General features: G+C 37.1%; 1 protein-coding gene across 11 annotated transcripts in view; it reads left to right on the top strand.

The window, feature by feature from the left end:
- ntng1a (netrin g1a) overlaps positions 1-12,194 on the top strand; it is a 118,611-nt gene extending 106,417 nt beyond the window's left edge. For 3 of the 11 annotated variants that reach the window (XM_067434485.1, XM_067434486.1, XM_067434493.1), the window contains 3 exons: positions 3,454-3,621; positions 5,455-5,589; positions 10,216-12,193. In XM_067434485.1, the coding sequence (XP_067290586.1) occupies positions 3,454-3,621; positions 5,455-5,589; positions 10,216-10,454 (542 nt within the window). In that variant the 3' untranslated portion in view covers positions 10,455-12,193. Of the gene's footprint in view, positions 1-873; positions 919-1,870; positions 1,931-3,453; positions 3,622-5,454; positions 5,590-10,215 lie in introns of all 11 variants that reach the window. The other 8 variants (XM_067434495.1, XM_067434490.1, XM_067434489.1 and 5 more) reach the window with 8 other exon arrangements.
- The last annotated feature ends 5,778 nt before the right edge of the window (positions 12,195-17,972 follow it).

Below are 17,972 nucleotides of genomic sequence, written 5' to 3'. Positions count from 1 at the left end.
AAAATATTACTGGAGCTTGAACTCAAAACTCATAGTTATTTTCACGGAATTCCCCGAATCACATGGAAAAAGAGTCATTTCTCCCAATGTGATTGGACATAGAGGCCATTTCATAATGGGTCTTCAAGATTGGTTTCCTCTGTCAGTAACCTGCGTCTGCATGCATTCCGAGTCCCCAACCACCATGCTATGTCCCTGGTGGAAAAAGAAATCGAATTTCCTCACTGGAATTCCTGCACCCTGTCCTCGTTTTACACACTTTGCCCACACAGAGGTCAACCATGAAGCAGCACATAAGGGACTCAACCATGTTTGTGTTGGATGGAAGAAACGTTTGGTTTGGTCCTTTCGCTTTAGTGCTGCCTCTGAGATTGACTGAGAGACTGCCCCATTCCCAGTCTTAATATTTCCTCATCTAAGGAAATGAATTGTATGTAATTATGAGGATATTCCCATCAAATCATCATTTCAATTGTCAGCTTTTTTCATCCAGAAGCACAATTCAAATGAATCAATTTGATGAATTAAACAAGTATCTCAAGCAACCATGATTACACATGTGCACAGTCCAGTCTCACATGGTGCATCCGAAAGACTGACACAATTCCCCTTCATCTCTGTCAGCCGTCATTCCCATGTATTAATATAGAGTAAGCCACAAAACACAGCTCAATTACATACAATCTCTAGAGAGGACCTGTGATTGGTCTATCGGTTGCTTGTTCTCATTGAGTCAACTTTATGAATGACCCATCTGGAGATGTGTGTAGCTGTTTGTGTGTACATGAGTCAAAAATGGACCCGTTCTAGTGCATCTGACATCCGACAGCCAGTGCATTAAATTAACACCTGATTTCTCCTGCTTGCATGCAGTTCGGCAGAACATTTCATCCCTAGGTGTCGCTAACCGAAATCAAGGTAGGGTATATTTTTCAACTTGGATAAAACTTACTTTAATCTGACTCAAAGAACAGTTTTTAGACTGCTATAAGAGTTAAACAGATCTAGCAGAAGTTTGCTGACAGCTAGTCTTTTTTTGTATATTTGTTGTATACTGACGCATTCCAGATGGACAAACATGTTCTTTTTGCGTTTTCTGACACATCTGAAAGCTGTGAGATTTTTGAGCAATCAGCATTTCTAAGAAACAAGCTGAACAGCTATAAAGACACACACAAAGATGATTTAAAGCATTATGCCCTCCATTTTAATTAGGAATGGCGCACTCTCTTGGGCCCTCTCAATCTTTTCTCAGCCCTGCTGGGGAGTTTTCATGGCTGTTTTAGTTATACTGATTCAAGTTAATACATTGTGCAGAAAGAGAAGCATCATGCAAACAGCAGTCCTGAATAAACAGCGGTTTTGATTGAATTGGGGGCTGGAGGTTAGTAAAGGACATGGTGCTCATTGCAACTTGGGTTGACTTGTGAATGCATGATGAGCTGATAACTTTGGGATTGTTCTGAGCCTCGTTGTTCTGCTGTTGTGTCGGACTGGCAGCGGGACGTAGGGATCTAAGCCTTGCGTGCTCTCACACAAGAAGCCTGGGAAGCTCAACTACGCTAATGCCAGCTGAGCAGTTTCTGCCAGCAATGCAGGCTTTTTCTTTTCCAGAGCCGTTGAAAACTTCCAAACCACAACAGCTGCAAGGAATGAAATGTGCGCTGTGCAAATTTGTGTTCTTTTTGTGTCTATTTTTATCATTTATTGTATGACAGAGAAACAGGATTTAAATAGTCTGCATTCTTGTTTTATTGTCAACTTCATTCTTCATTTGGTACAAACATTAGATAATGTTCATATTATAATTTAGTGTTTCTGTTGATTTAATATGTTTTTATTTGATTCATTTTGTCTTTATTTTGTCCAGTAGCTCCTCAAGTTGCTTTGTCAACCGTTCCTTCTGTACAAGTTGCAAACAGTAAGAGAGGTAGGAGGACTCGATTCATATCCTCTCACTACTCTGTGTCAGTGTATGTCGTTCCAATTACCCCCCACCACCATCCCTTGAATGAATCCAGAGTGAGTCCTGTACTTTCTGTACTTGCAGAACACCTATCCCGTACCTTACTTTTCCCACTTTTCAAAGTATCAAGATGTAACAGTAAACATAGATTTTATTATATTTACCTTGTTTAATTGAATTTTTATATATGTTATTATTATTAATTTGATTATTGAATCCATCCTGAATCAGCATGGAAACTCTGTCCCGAATGTTTTTGGAGGACGAGTCTTTAAAATTCAAGGAGACAGAGATTTTACTTGATGAATCATAAGGGGAAGCTTCTCTGTCGGATTCATTTGTTGTATACAGTCAATGTTGCCGATCCGGGTTTGGATGAGAACATTGAACCATGATATAATTCCGCTGTGGCTCACAGGCGAGAAGCCTGTCAATTTTTTTTGCTAAAGTGGGTCCTCTAAAACATTTTTCAGACAAAATGATTGACATATCCAGGCAGCTTTAGAGATCACTTTACAGGAGATATGTCTGTCTCGACTCCAGTCGAGGGACAGGGGACAAGGCTGCTGAGGAGGCCTGACCTCAATCCAGATGTTGATAATGAGAATCCCTTCATTTCTCCTGAAAGCCCTGGAATCATCTCAGGGGGGAAGGACGGGGAGGCTTTATGAATGAGAAGATTTGTCAGACCCTTCGGATTGAGGGTGCTGGCCAGTTGGTTGACCAAGTGTCCCTGGCAGGTCAGGCCACCACTTTATGTTATGCCAAGAGCAGCATCTGAGCATTGAGATTCAACTTCACTTTGAAACTAGGACAGACTCTTTGTGGGTCCTGGATAAACGTTGTTTGGTTTCTTTGGAGGCTGTGGGGAAATAGATAGGAAGTTATTTCTGATTTGGTTGTGCTATTTCTCATTTTGAAGCTGACAGAATCAATACTGAAAAAAGTGCTTTGTCTTTCATTTTTATGGCATTATTTCTGTGGAGAGGTTACAGTTTGTGTAGCCATTTTCAAGCTGAGAGACTTTATTTCGGGGGCATAGAAAATAGAAGCCATTGTTTTATTCTCATGTTTTAAAGTTCCAGCTCCTTCACTACACCCTTCCATCATTTATTTGAGACAACTCTCCATGAGCAATAGAATATAAATACTGTGGATGTAAATTTCAAATCACACGTGCAATCACATTCTGCCGAGTTTGAAACTTACATCTGCTCGTGTTTGATTTCCATTCCTGGTCTTGTTTTCCTCTCCATTGCTGTGGTGTGCTCGAGGCGAACTCTCTAATAACAACACCGCTTCTCCATTCATCTTAAGGTGATCGTACATCTAACACCGCTGGCTGCATCCATGGCAGTGCCTGCCACCCTTCCGCTGTTTCAGACCATCCAAACCTCGCATGCCGTGGTGCCCCTCTTCTGCAGCGCCGCCGCAACTTGCACACACTTACCCTAAACATAGCCACATCTCTCTCCCCTTTTTGCAAGACTGTGAATGCTTCAGTCACTCCAATCGCTGCAGTTACCTCGAGGTGCTAAACACCGTCATTTGCGTGAGCTGTAAGCACAACACTAGAGGGCAACACTGCCAGCTGTGCAAGCTTGGATACTACCGCAATGCCTCAGCAGAGCTGGACGATGAGAATGTTTGCATAGGTCAGTCCTCCAGCACTCCCATCCACCAACACGGTTTATCGCACTTCATACACCCCCCAAAATCTGCCATCTGGCCTTCCCTTTCTATTGCTCCATCATCCATCATCCCTTCACTCCCTTATCTGTCTCTGTCCATCTCTGTCATCACCCGAGCCTCTTCAACGCATGCTTGTGTGAGTCAGCAACGTCCCGTTGAACCACATCCCTCCAGTATTTGACCACAAAACCAGCAAGTATATAATGCAATGATACATGTCAGATTATAACAAAAGACACTATCAGAAAAAAAAATGGCATGCTTATTAGTGTAAAATTAGGAGGAAAAAAGGTATCATGAAGCATAGAACAAGAAAAGACAAAAGGAAAAACACAAGATAATAAAGCCAGAAAGGTGCCATTTTGAGACAGATGTGATGTCTGCAATCACACTTCCCCAGTGAGGTGTCTGGGAGGGCTCGCACCCACAGAAAAAGGTGCTGCGTGCTGCATATGTCAATCTGGGAACAAAGCACGAGAAAGAAGAGAGCAAGAGAGGTGTCTGGGAGCAGGACACGGCTGTGTGACTTACACTCACATCTTTAGGTGTTACAGGTCACAGACTCTGACCTCCACCTCAACCCAGCCAAATCTGTACTCACAAGGGGGCCACAGAACTGTCAAAATATCTGCAAAGTGCATCTTGGGAGAGCTTTGTGTTAGTGTTTTAGCAAAGCATTAATAATTAATAAGCATTAATGTCTTCTACTTACTGTAGAAATGAAACAAGTATTAACTCCGTAGCAAAACCTTAAGGCTGTATTCACACGTATATAGTTCTGTTGTGCTAGTGGTTTTACACTGAAAAGAAGTATAGAAAACAAAAAGAAAGTGCAGTTGTGATTTGTGAAACTTCTTTACACACATTAGAGTTCCAGGCTACACATCTAGTTTTTCAGATGAATCACAAGCGAATGAATCAGATTCTCTGTTGAGTTGAATATAAGTAGCACAGTAGCTCTACATCTGCTCAAAATATTTGTCTTCTCCGTAGACGTCCCAGAGATGTAGGTTAATGAATGGCCCTTCATCACCAAGAAAGTCATCAGACCCTGCGTAGTTGGCTATGTCTTCTGGTCAAATGTTAGTAGGGGAACAAGAGCTACTGACATTCCCACACTTACTCTGAGAAAATCAAATCACACTTTTTTTCTGTTAAGTATGCTGTTTTTAATGTTAACTTTAATTAAATAGGCAGCTTCAAGGATTTAATTGAGGTACTTTTGAGGAGTAATGGTCAGTATTATCAGTATTTGACTTAAATGCACAATCAGGAACCCTCCACCACGTGTCTCTTGACTTTCATTTTCTCTTTTGAATGTTCCTTCCCTTCATGCCACTCATTTTTGGTGCTAAAACTAAATCTATAAATATATTGCCGTAAAACTATGCAGAATGCAGTGCAGTCATTCTGTAAGAGTGCATCACCCTACACTTTTGCATTATGGGACTTCCAAGACGTTAAACATTCACAAACATAATGTTTTCCTAAAGGCCTAATGTTTTCACTAAAGGCCATTGTTTCCATTTTCCACCCTCACTCACCTTCCAAAGCTGATGCTTCTCATTTTATTCATTTGAAATGAAAGACGTAAGGTACATTTTCAGATATATACGGGTTATAAATCTGTCCTTTGTAGACTAGCAATGTGCATGAAGAAGGCAGCAGAAGCCCGTTTTGAGCGAAAATGCTTTTTGTGTAGAAAACTGGGACTTTATTCATGAGCTGATCTGAGAGACTGAAGACCACAGACCCCATCTCTCCACTGTGTGTATGTGTGTGTCTTGTTTCTACAGACTGTAATTGTAATCCCTTTGGCTCAGAAAGTGATCACTGTAATGGCACAGGATATTGTAGATGTAAGGAGGGAACGACAGGGGCTAAGTGCCATGAGTGTCTACAAGGATATTTTTGGGACAATGGCTGCAAATGTAAGTAGAACCTCCAACCAACCTGCAGCTTCAGTCCCCTGCTCTCTCTCTCTCTCTCTCTCTCTCTCTCTCTCTCTCTCTCCTCTCTCTCTCTCTCTCTCTCTCTCTCTCTCTCTCTCTCTCTCTCTCTCTCTCTCTCTCTCTCTCTCTCTCTCTCTCTCTCTCTCTCTCTCTCTCTCTCTCTCTCTCTCTCTCTCTCTCTCTCTCTCTCTTTTTCTCTCCCCCTCCCCCTCCCTCTATTTTCTCTGTTTGCTGCTGCTTTTTTGGCGTAACCGGGAATGAGCAGCTTGTTTGCTTACAGCTCTTGGGAACAAAAAAAATTTGGACTGACTTCCATCCGAGGCTCAGTCACACCTGTTATACTGCCTTGTTAGGGGTTTAACTGCAGATTTAATTCTGAGGGAATCATTATAATCATTTATTAGAATTGTTTTTATTAATAGTATTACTGTAGAGTTTTTCTCGAGCACAGAGATAAATCATGCAAACAAATCTCGGCAGAATCCCATGCATGTGCATTTGTGCAGATGAATGCAGACAGCTGAGCTAATATTTGAAGTGAGCAGAACATTTGATGCCTGCGCTGTGTTCTCTGGCTGTTTGCTGTTATGGCCACATTGTGATGGCTGGATTTCTCTATTGGCTCAAAGTGTTGCGGTTGAAACGATCCGTAGGTCAAGCATTGATTTGTATTCTTCAATGGGCTTCCAGCATCAAAGGTCAACATTTACCGAAGCCTCAGATAACACAAAGGGATTTTGGCTGTAATAATGTGAGTTGGACAGTCCTGTTCAAAGCGGATTTGTATGTAACAGTACAAGGCTGGTTTAGTGTGAGAAGCAGAAATTCACACCATCACATGTCACAAGATTAAAGTAAACCAGAGTTTGGTACAAATAATGACATGTGGCAAATGCACTCCCATTACTGTCTGTTCTGGAAGATGTACTCAAAGAGAAATAAAGAGACATGTTCTTTATACACATCCATCTCCCACCAGCATGAAGATGCATTACCATGTGACTCTTTCAGGCAATGGTATGCACTACGGTAACGCACCATCACCATTTTAATTTGATGTTGTCATCAACACAGACGCTTTTTTGTTAGATGTCCTAGATAAGAGATCTAAGTTTGTTGCATTTGTCTTATTAAAAGTCCCAAAGGCCAAATGTGTGTGATAAATGTAATTTGACGCCCATTTTCCTGATCCCATCCATCTGTATGCAGATTTCGGTATGCAATTAAAGCTCAAATCTTTCTTCAAATAAGCCCTTTCTTCCCAGCGCACCATGCAATCTACTGCTGTTCTCAATAAATATTATCCCTCTTATCAAAAGCAAACCCAATAAATACCTCAATTTATTCTCTTATTATGGTTTATTTACATGCAGGCAAATTATGAGTGCAGAATTGGAGGCTGAGCACATTTTTCCTTGTGAGTGCACATGCTTTAAACATTTACAGACCTTCTGTTGCTCTCAAAATAGGTAGGCTACTCATATTTATTAGATAAAAATGTCTTGGGCTCTGGAGAGCATGGGCAAGGATATATAGGTTAAACTGTTTGTAGGATATGAGAGATACATACTCAACCAGCAGCAGAGTAAAGCGAGTAAATAGTTTCCATTCCCCCCACTTTTGGTAGGTAAAGGTGTTTGTTAGCACCCATATCAGCTATAAATCACTGACGGGGCTTTTCTTGCATCAGCACCTTTTTCTGGTCATCAGGGGATATCAAACTGAGGAGACAGAAAGAGTTGAACTCACAGGGTGAACCAAAAAGATCCACAATCTTGAGAGATACATTACCTACAGAACTACTGTGCTGCTTTTAAGTCTGTCCTCAGATGAAGCACAAGAACACTCTTGCCAAAGGCCACAGTTATGGAAAAGGTAATCGATCAATTCGCTCTTTCCTGCAAAGAGGAGTTGTTCTAAAACTCTTTCCACAGACACAATCAACTTATTATCTCTTACGTCTTTCTGTACAATCTCCTTCTCATGGACAGTTTGGTAAGAGGCAATATTGATGTCTCAATTGCAAACGTTCAATATGTCCTACACATCTTTTAAAAATAAGATCCATTTATAATAGGAAACATCTTGTCTATAAAAGAGCATTGGACAACTTGAAGATTTAAAAGATAAAAAGCTCATATTCAGAATCAATAAAGCCTCTTTTATAAACAGTTGTTTTTCATCTTTTTATTCATCGTTTCTTTAGGGCAAGCTAGACGAGTTAAAAAAGTGCTCAGAAAAGGACAGTTGATACACCAGAGCCCCAGAAGTAAAACATATGGGTTTAAAGGAATTCTTTGATTACTTTAAGAAAAAAACAACCAAACTAATTAACCTCACTAAACTATACTGTGATCTGAAGAGAGAGCAGGAGAACAAAAGAAGCACATCACATTTACCATTCCCTTTAACTGAACAGTTAATGTTTAAGATACATTCAAACCTTTGAAAATCTCAATAGTATTCAGAGGTAATTGAATATTAAGTTTGTTCTAACACCCAAACATTGCTTTAAATTTGGACACTGATTTCAACAAGTTTTTAAGATCGAACAGAGAGACTACTGCAATATCTAATGAGGATAATTCATTAATTTAGCTAAATAATGAAATTAATTTAGCACAGTTTAATTTATTATAATAATATTTTTTTAACATTAAGATATACACTGCAATTTTTTTCTTTTTAAAGTTCCTGTGAACCGGAAGTTGCAACCGATTTTAGCGCTCCTCCCCTCCCTTTTTTAACCGAAGCATCAAACTGATGCCATCAGAGAGAGAATGCCATTCCAGAGCGGATACGCTGTACCGAATCTTTCCGAAAACAGCCAAATTGGTGCAAGCGTGTAGTAGGCAGAGCTAAATAGTCACAAGCGCACACAAACACACACACATACACAATACATCATAGCATTATCCCTGAATAACTTTCGATTCACTATGCGTTCATGTTGTTAACATTATATGCACTTACATGCCAATTGCCAACAAAACAGACATTTGATGCATTTTCACTCACCGCCTGCGGTTTCGACTCATGACGGGAACAAACAAACACACTTGCAGAACTCTGATGCTGCTCCGGAAAAACAAACTGCATCCACTGTTTCCTTAACACCAGGTTATTTGGGAAGCTGAACATGGTTATCTTTCCCTCAGAAAATCACTTCTTTAGCGACATTGTTGATTTTGATGGTCTAAGAACAAAATGACAGGCTCCTGTTACCCTAACGAAATAAATCATGACATAGCATTAGACCCCCCCTATAAAGATTAACACAACAAACTATTTTTTTTCTAGCGCTAGTAATGTGTGCTAACAAAGTAAAAAGGGTCGATTTTTATTTCATGATGACTTTAATAATAATTATTATTACAATTTAATTGTATCAGTGTGCATCCAAATGTTAAGAAATGTATTATGTGCATGTCTGTACTGATTAATATTAATAGAACACATTCAATCTATATGTGTTAATCACTGATAATTAAAATAGCTTGTTAAACCATCTTGCAGGTCCAATGTCTGAGTCTTGTTTTGTGGTACGCGTGTGGGTTTTCACGAGGGAGCGATTGATCTGCATCGTAAAAAGACTCGGCAGTGATGAACAGGGGGAATTATGGACACAAACAGGGGCTCATTTTTCCCTGACTCAACCATAAAGCCCATATCCACACAGGAGATGGAGAGAGAGAGAAGCTGGAGACCATGTAGTTCTGCCAGCTCCCTAATCAGCCTGTTATGACTGGGAGAGTTACACCTCCTCTCTCTATCATCCAGCTCTTCCTGTCAGCTCAGACCATCCCAAAATAGCTCAGTAACAGCCATTAAACAGATGCTGCAACGCACAAGGCCTTCCAGAACCGTTCCTCGCAAGCTGATAGAGGTCAACGTTTGCGTGTTGGATGATTATTTTCCAATCAGCAGGTGCTTTTCTAGCTTTGATGAAGATGCGAGAGGCATGGCTTGTTCATCGGTTTTTATTTGTCTCTGTTGGTTTTGCTAGTTTGCGCTGGAATTTGTTTGCCTGAAGCTTGCTCAACAGCTTGCAGCCGATGGGAGAAGGTCTGGCCTTGGTGTCCCTGTTGTTAAACATACCGATGCACCTGAGAGGCACATAATGGAGAATGCAATTCATTGTCAGGAATTTGTAAGAGCCTACGCCATGTTAATGGTTTGGGTTAATGGCAGTGCTGAGGTCTCTTGAGCGGCATTTTCTTGAATGATTCAGATGAAATATAGTACTCTTTCTTACTTTTTTTTTGATAATTTTGAGGTGGCCGATGAGCAGGGATGCCAATTAAACTTTTTTGGGAGGAAATAATAATTGAAATTATAATCACAACAACAACAAAAAATATGTCTGTCAATATTTTTCACTTATGATTTTCTATTAATAATGATATTAAGTTTTCTACTTGTGATTCATTTCAATCAATACTTTGCCTGCACTTTGTATTGACTATTTCTGTCTATTTTCAGCAATAGATGAATATATGATATCTCAGGATAGAGCTCTATGTAATCATAGAAGTGTTCATGCTTGTTTGGGTGTAGCTTGTGTGTGTTTGTCTTCTGCTTACCCTTTTCCTCTCAATGCCACAGCCCGGGTGTGCGACAATGAACTTCTGCGTTGCCAAAACGGTGGTGAGTGTGTGAACAACATCCGTTGTCTGTGCCCTCTGGCGTACACCGGCCTGCTGTGTGAGAAGTCACGGTGCGAGCTCTATCCAGGCACCTGCGAAGATTCGAACTCGGGCCAGGCTTCTCACTGCCCCCCTGTGCCCATCCTGCTTTTGCTGCTGTTCGTCCTCACGGGGATCTGCTGGGTCGCAGTCCTTTGAGAGGCAGCTCTCCGACAACCCAGCTTCTTCTGTATGAGCAGAGCAGCAGACCCACCGACACTCGGCCGGCCATGTGGAATGTGCCCAAATATCAAAGCGAAATTCCAGAGGATGACAGACAAAATATAATAAATAAATACATCAATAAAAATAGCATTTATAAAATTGATTCAATATAAAAATCTAAAAGTAAAAAAAAAAATATTAAAGTGTTATTTATAGAATTTATCTGAGCATATGCTTTATGAAGCAAATAAGAGGAAGTAGAGATGTGAACCAAGCCATAATAGATACTCACTCCCCTAACAAAACGAGAGAGCGACAGGGATCGGAGCGGACAATACTCATCCCTTTCCTCCCTTTATCACCACGGCAACGGGAGCTGCGTTCAGCCAGCGGCATGTACAAGTAAAGCCAGCTGCCGCCCCTCACCTGAGCCATTCTGGGTATCATGTTGGCTGTAAGACTGCTTTTGGCTATTGTGACACAGAGTGATGGAAAACTGTCCGGATTGTGTGAAAAAAAAAAAGATAAAACATTGATAATATGGAGAAAGACTTAAGAAAAGAAACAAGCATTCTTTGCTGTCAGTGCATTGTGGATATAAGGAAATCTATTCAGACTGTCACATTTGATCTGCTTTCAAATCGAGCTCGTCCCGCCAACACCCCCGACCCCACCCTCCAAAATAAACTTTAGAGTGTCCTTTGTGTCAAGAGCCCGTCCTTCCTCCACCATGTGCTTTTGTGAATGTTATTCTGTAACCCTTGATACAGTATATATTTATTTTTTCGTATATTTTTTGGGTTTCCTTTGGGTCTGTGTGATGTTAGTCACACTCATGTGGCACAACCCCTATCCTCCGAAAAATACGATTAAAAACCATGACTCTGAAATGTGACGGACTGTTTGCTGAGGCCACGGTCAAAGATGTATGTTTTCACCCAAACAGATGAAGTGCTTAGACAGTCATCAGTGTATTTCATTTTTGTATTAATACAGAAGTTATTTTCTTGACAGAGTACAGATAATGTAGAACATAAACTTTTTGTATTATTGCTGAAATGTGTTTAAGGGCAACATTTTAGTGCGTTCAATCAAGGTGCGAACAGATATTATTCAATATTCAATTACGTTTGTCTGAAATTTATTTCATTTACGCTGTTTTATTTATTTTTTCCTTTAGTTTGATTGTGAAGTTTTCCTAAAGTATATTGGCAACGTGCTGGCATCAAAGAATATAAGTTTACATACAGTATATATACTGACATGTAAAAAAAAAAAAAGAAAAATCACACCAAAGGACATTCTAAATGTTTTCTTGTTGCTTTAACACTGAAAAGTTTAAGTGAATAAAACTTTAAAAGGACCTTATGTCACTGTGTTGTACTGTTTTGTGTGTTTTATTGGGAAATGAAGAATCTAAATTGTCCCTGAAATGAAAGCGTAATAAATAAGCGCATATGTCTTTATATAACACATGCATATAAATTGCATACTTTGCAGAACAGTGGAAAATGCTTTAAGCCTCAGATTTTCAGCACGTCATTTATCTCAAATTCAATATAGTAATGATTTGTTTCAGTGAAACGCATTATCGGATGGGCAAAATTAAATATTAACAGCTATTGATGTCTCTTTGAGAGCCTGCTTTATGGAGTTGGTTTAGCCTGTGACTAAACTGCCCATATATCGCACGGGTTTGTTTTAAACAGAAAGTTTTACAGCCATTTTCACTATTATAGAGTGTGTGACAACAACTCAGGCCTGCTAAATGATTCATTTAGAAGGAGATGCTTCAGACACATTTGTCTTTATCTGCAATGATTCTGGATAACGATTTATGAATCTTCACTTTATGTATTTGTGTGTCTGCTTAGAAAACAAAATAAATGTTTTTTCCTGAGATTTACATAGTAACAAAATGGTTGTTTTAAAAGATTTAATTGTAAACCCAGACAGCAACATAGTTTCTGCCCTGATCCAGGCCACATTACATTACATTACAAACATACATACATACATAACATAACATAACATAACATAAAATTGCATACATACATACATACATTACATTACAAACATACATACATACATTACATTACATTACATTACATAACATAACATTACAAACATACATACATTACATAACATTACAAACATACATACATTACATAACATTACAAACATACATACATTACATAACATTACAAACATACATACATAACATAAAAGTGCATAAATACGTACATAACATAACATAAAATTACATACATACATACATACATTACATTACATACATACATACCATTACAAACATACATACATACATAACATAACATAAAATTGCATACATACATACATAACATTACAAACATACATACATTACATAACATTACATTACAAACATACATAACATTACAAACATACATACATTACATAACATTACATTACAAACATACATAACATTACAAACATACATACATTACATACATTACATTACAATTACAAACATACATACATAACATTACAAACATACATACATACATTACATACATACATTACATTACAAACAAACATACATACATACATTACAAACATACATACATACATACATTACAAACACATACATACATACATACATACATTACAAACATACATACATAACATTACAAACATACATACATACATTACATTACATTACAAACAAACATACATTACATTACAAACAAACATACATACATACATACATATAATAACATAAAATTACATACATACATTACAATACATACATACATTACATTACATTACATTACAAACATACATTACATACATACATTACATTACATTACATACATACATTACATTAAATACATACATAACATTACAAACATACATACGTACATTACATTACATTACAAACATACATACATACATATATTACAAACATACATACATACATACATACATACATACATACATACATACATACATTACATTACAAACATACATACATTACATTACATTACAAACATACATACATACATACATTACATTACAAGCAAACATACATACATACATACATTACAAACATACATACATACATACATACATACATAACATTACATACATACCTATATATACATTAATATATACATTATATAATATATACATTACATTATAAACATACATATATACATACACACATACATACATAGCATGCATACTTAACATACATTACATACATACATTTTCTATATACATACTACATACATACATATATTACATTACAAACATAGATACATACATATAAACATTAAATACATGCATACATAACATCATACATAAATGTGTGCATGTGTGTGTGTCAATAGCCAATAATACATTATGGGTTAAAATTATAGATTTTTTCTTTTCATTAGGATTTTAAGTAAAGATCATGTTTCATGAAGATATTTTGTAACTGTCCTACCATAAATATATACAAATTATTAGTAATAATAATATGCAACTTTAAGGCAATTTTCTTAGTATTTAGATTTTTTGCACCATGTCTATATATATATATATATATATATATATATATATATATATATATATACACATATATATATATATATATATATATATATATATATATATATATATATATATATATATATATATATATATATATATATATATATATATATATATATATATATATATATATATATGTATATATATATATATATATATATATATATATATATACACACACAAAGTTATTTTTAACCATACTTCCTGGCACATATCAACTGGTCCAGAAGTGTTCTTGTATTTCTTCCCTAGCTGAGAAAACAAGTTCACAGCATCACCCCTTCTATTCGTGGTATATTGGTACAGAAATGCAACATTCCCTTTATCACGGCAGACATATGCAACACTGACAAAGAGAATAAACAATTCAGTGCATCTATATACTCAGCAGATCCACTGTGTATTCAACAAATTCTTTGAACCAAGCCAACAAACAGGCTCAGCCAAAATCAGCTGCATCGTTCCCATTGTTCACTCCTATTTATAGGAGGAAAGATATTGCAGATTATTTTCTAAAAAGATCTAGTGAGTGTTTTTATTTCTGCATTTTTCTTAAAACACCATGTCAGTTTTTCTTGCATCTGAAGTTAACCTGTCCTTGAACAAGGCAGTCTATTGATGTTTAAATCAGCTTCAGTAAACATGATGATTTTTTACTTCAGGCACATCCAACTTTTTCATTGATAACAGGAATTAAAACAAAAGGATTACTTTAACACTGAACATTTCAGGGTTTTGACTTGTGGTTTCCTACTCAAGGTGAGACCTTCAGAGTTACTAATATCACAATAATACTCATGGAAGTACTCAGACATTCATGTTGCTAACCTGGAAGACTCATCATTTGATAACATCACAGCAAAACCAAAAGAACTGCAGACTGAACTCAGACAGCCAACGGCCTTCGGTAAGATCATTATCCACCATTCAGCATCTCGCTTTTCTTCCTAGAACAAAAGCCCAACTTTGGCTCGGCATCTAAGTCCTTCTCCTGGAGGAGTAATGGTGATATTGTTCCCTCTGCCGCTAATGGGAAAACACTGGCAGCGTGCGCTTTCAAAATGGAGAACACATGCTGCATTTGGTATTTGGCTGCATGCATTAGGACAATCATTTGTTATATTTGAAGGAGTAGAGAATCTAAGCCTATTCTATGAAGAGCTGCTGAGCAAAACAAAGTGCATGCACGCAGTTCACGTTTGCACGCTTATGGTAGAACACCTGAATGAAGAATAGTGCTGGAAAACATGCGTGAGCGCTGGAGAATCCCGAAGGTCAAACCATTGTGGGAAAGGTATTCAAAATAGTTTGGCATGAAATTCATTTCGACAACAAAAAAAGCCACGGGAATGTGTGTGTGTGAATAGCACCGGCACAAATAGTATTAAAACAAAGAACGTTTTAATAGAATTCGAAACAGTTGAAGAATCCCAGACCACAGGCAGGCACTGAATATGTTTAACGCAAACTTCACAACTCGAAAAAACTTTCAACTTTAAAAACTGTTTTAAACATAAGAAGAGAGTAAAATGAATCATATCTGAAATCATTTACAGCCTGTTACATTCGTTTCTCTCACTCTTCTCTCATTTTCTTTTCTTTTTTTCAAAAACGTAAAAGTTTAAAGCAACCAGAACATTTTTCTCAACTTAGGGTCAATAGTTGTACAAACTTTGTTTGAGTTATCTCAACTTTTTTTTTAATGTTAAATCGTTGAATAAACTTTAAAAGCTGAATTTGTCGTACAAAACATAAGATGGATTTTTTACAGTGCAATAATAAGAAATCTTTAGAAGTGGTAACTGTTATTAACTAAGAAGAAACTGATTAGCAGATTAGTAAGTAATAGTGCTCAGTTGACTGAGCAGGTAGTCAAATTACTATTTGAGGACCCAGAGGACTAAGAACTACTAAAGTTCATAATAATGCATCATGTATAATTTAAGGGAATGGTAACCCACTAGCAATGACTCAAGTGTTACTACACATATCATCCGTCTAATAGAACTACTAATAATTCAGATAAGTATTCTAAAGTGAAACGCATGATAACTCCCTAAAATTGACCGAAGTCATTGTAAGCCTTTGAGATTTTTGTAAGGTTTTCGACAGCAATGCATCAAGTGTTACTATACATCCTTCTAAGGGAATGACTAATTATGTGGATCAGTATTCTAAAGTAAAGATCATGGTAACACTAGTAATGACTCTAGTTTTAACAAATCCATCGGAAGGAATTACAACCTTTAAAAGCCTTTACTCCAGTCATTACTAGAGAGTTATCATACTGATCCAAACAATTAGGAGCTCCTTTAGAAGGATATGGTAACACTTGAGACATTTTCTAGTGTGTTACCATAACCTTACATTATACATTTTTCATGATAATTATAAACCTGTAGTTCTTAATAGTCCTTTGGGAGGTTTGAAAAAAATGTATTAGCTAATGGTGAACTACCACATTCAACTGAGCGCTACTTATTTGTTAATCATAATTTCTTGTTAACTAATAGTAGTTACTGGAGTGTTAATAATGCTTAACTCATTTGATCCTGTGTAGTTATTTATTAACTGAAAAGTATTAAAAAATGTTACCCATTTTACTTTAGTGTAAAGAACATTTGGTAACACTTTCGAATAATGGTCATTAGTTAATATTGGGTAATGTATTAACTAACATGAACTAACCGTGAGTTTTCTAATGTTAACTAATGACCATTATTCTAAAGTTTTACCGAACGTTTTAATTATCTAAAGAACTTTTGTGCATTGGAATGTTAAAGGTTCTTCATGGATTCATCGATGCCAATAAATATCCTTTATAGGTAATTTCCACTAAAAATGAATAATGGCGCATGATGGCTTCAGTAGTGTTTAAATTAAACAAGACAGCGCAAGTCTGGAGTGATTCCAGAGCATGAAACTAGTGCTGGTTAGTTACTGATATACAGCCTCACGGGTGATAGATGATATTGGGAAATATCTGATCACTGCAACTGACCAATCACAATCGAGAGACATGACATAAAGAAATCCGCTGTTTCAATTAAAGGTACACTAAATCACTTTTTCCTTAATGCAGATTTAAATAGTGTTTTCAAGAACTGTGGGGAAAATAGTTTCTACTAATATAGTCCAGATTACTCCAGCACGAGTTCATTACGCCGCCGAACCAGATGTGACGAATACATACAAATAAAAATAATAATATTTCCTGGCATGGACGAGTCCCTGGGGCAGAGGCAGGTGTATGACTGAAGATTATTCTTGCCATTTTCCAAGTTAGTTTTTCACACCTCTCCAGAATACAAAACTCAGAGATCCAAATATACAAGACGTATATTGCTGTGTCTCTCTCTCTCTCCCTCTCTCCATCTCTCTCCCTCTCCCTCTCTCCATCTCTCTGTCTCAGAGGTACACACACACTGACACCTTAGCAGCACTGCAAGCATATTTTCTCTGGCAGTGGGGAAATAGACTTCTTTTGCAGTATGGCTAAGATAAACTAAAGATGTAATGCATTATTTAGACCTACGGCATGCCCTTTCCAGCAGTAGATAAGCAAGAAGTGTGAACACCAGACATTGTGGATGTAATTTCAATGGATGGATGTGCGAGCACACACACACACACACACACACACAATGCAGCTCAGAGTTAGAACTGAACAGTTTAATACTCTTCTTATTATAAAGTGACTATTTTATACTGTTTCATATTGTGGCAGCCATATTGAAAGAACATGCTGTATATATGTCTATATATATATATATATATATATAGCGTTTCATTTATATTTACAGTTTTTTATTGTATTTCTTTATTTAACACTGGGTGGGATATATAGATGAGCTCTGTTTAAAGCATGCTCAGCTGAAGATGGTGACAGCCATTCATATTTGCAATCTATGTTCCTTTATGTCTTTCAGCTTTGCTGTA

This window comes from Pseudorasbora parva, chromosome 24, assembly GCF_024679245.1.
Source record: "Pseudorasbora parva isolate DD20220531a chromosome 24, ASM2467924v1, whole genome shotgun sequence".
In the NCBI taxonomy this organism is placed as follows: domain Eukaryota; kingdom Metazoa; phylum Chordata; class Actinopteri; order Cypriniformes; family Gobionidae; genus Pseudorasbora; species Pseudorasbora parva.
The sequence above is the reverse complement of the archived record's forward strand: the minus strand, read 5'-3'. Positions and strand labels throughout refer to the sequence as shown.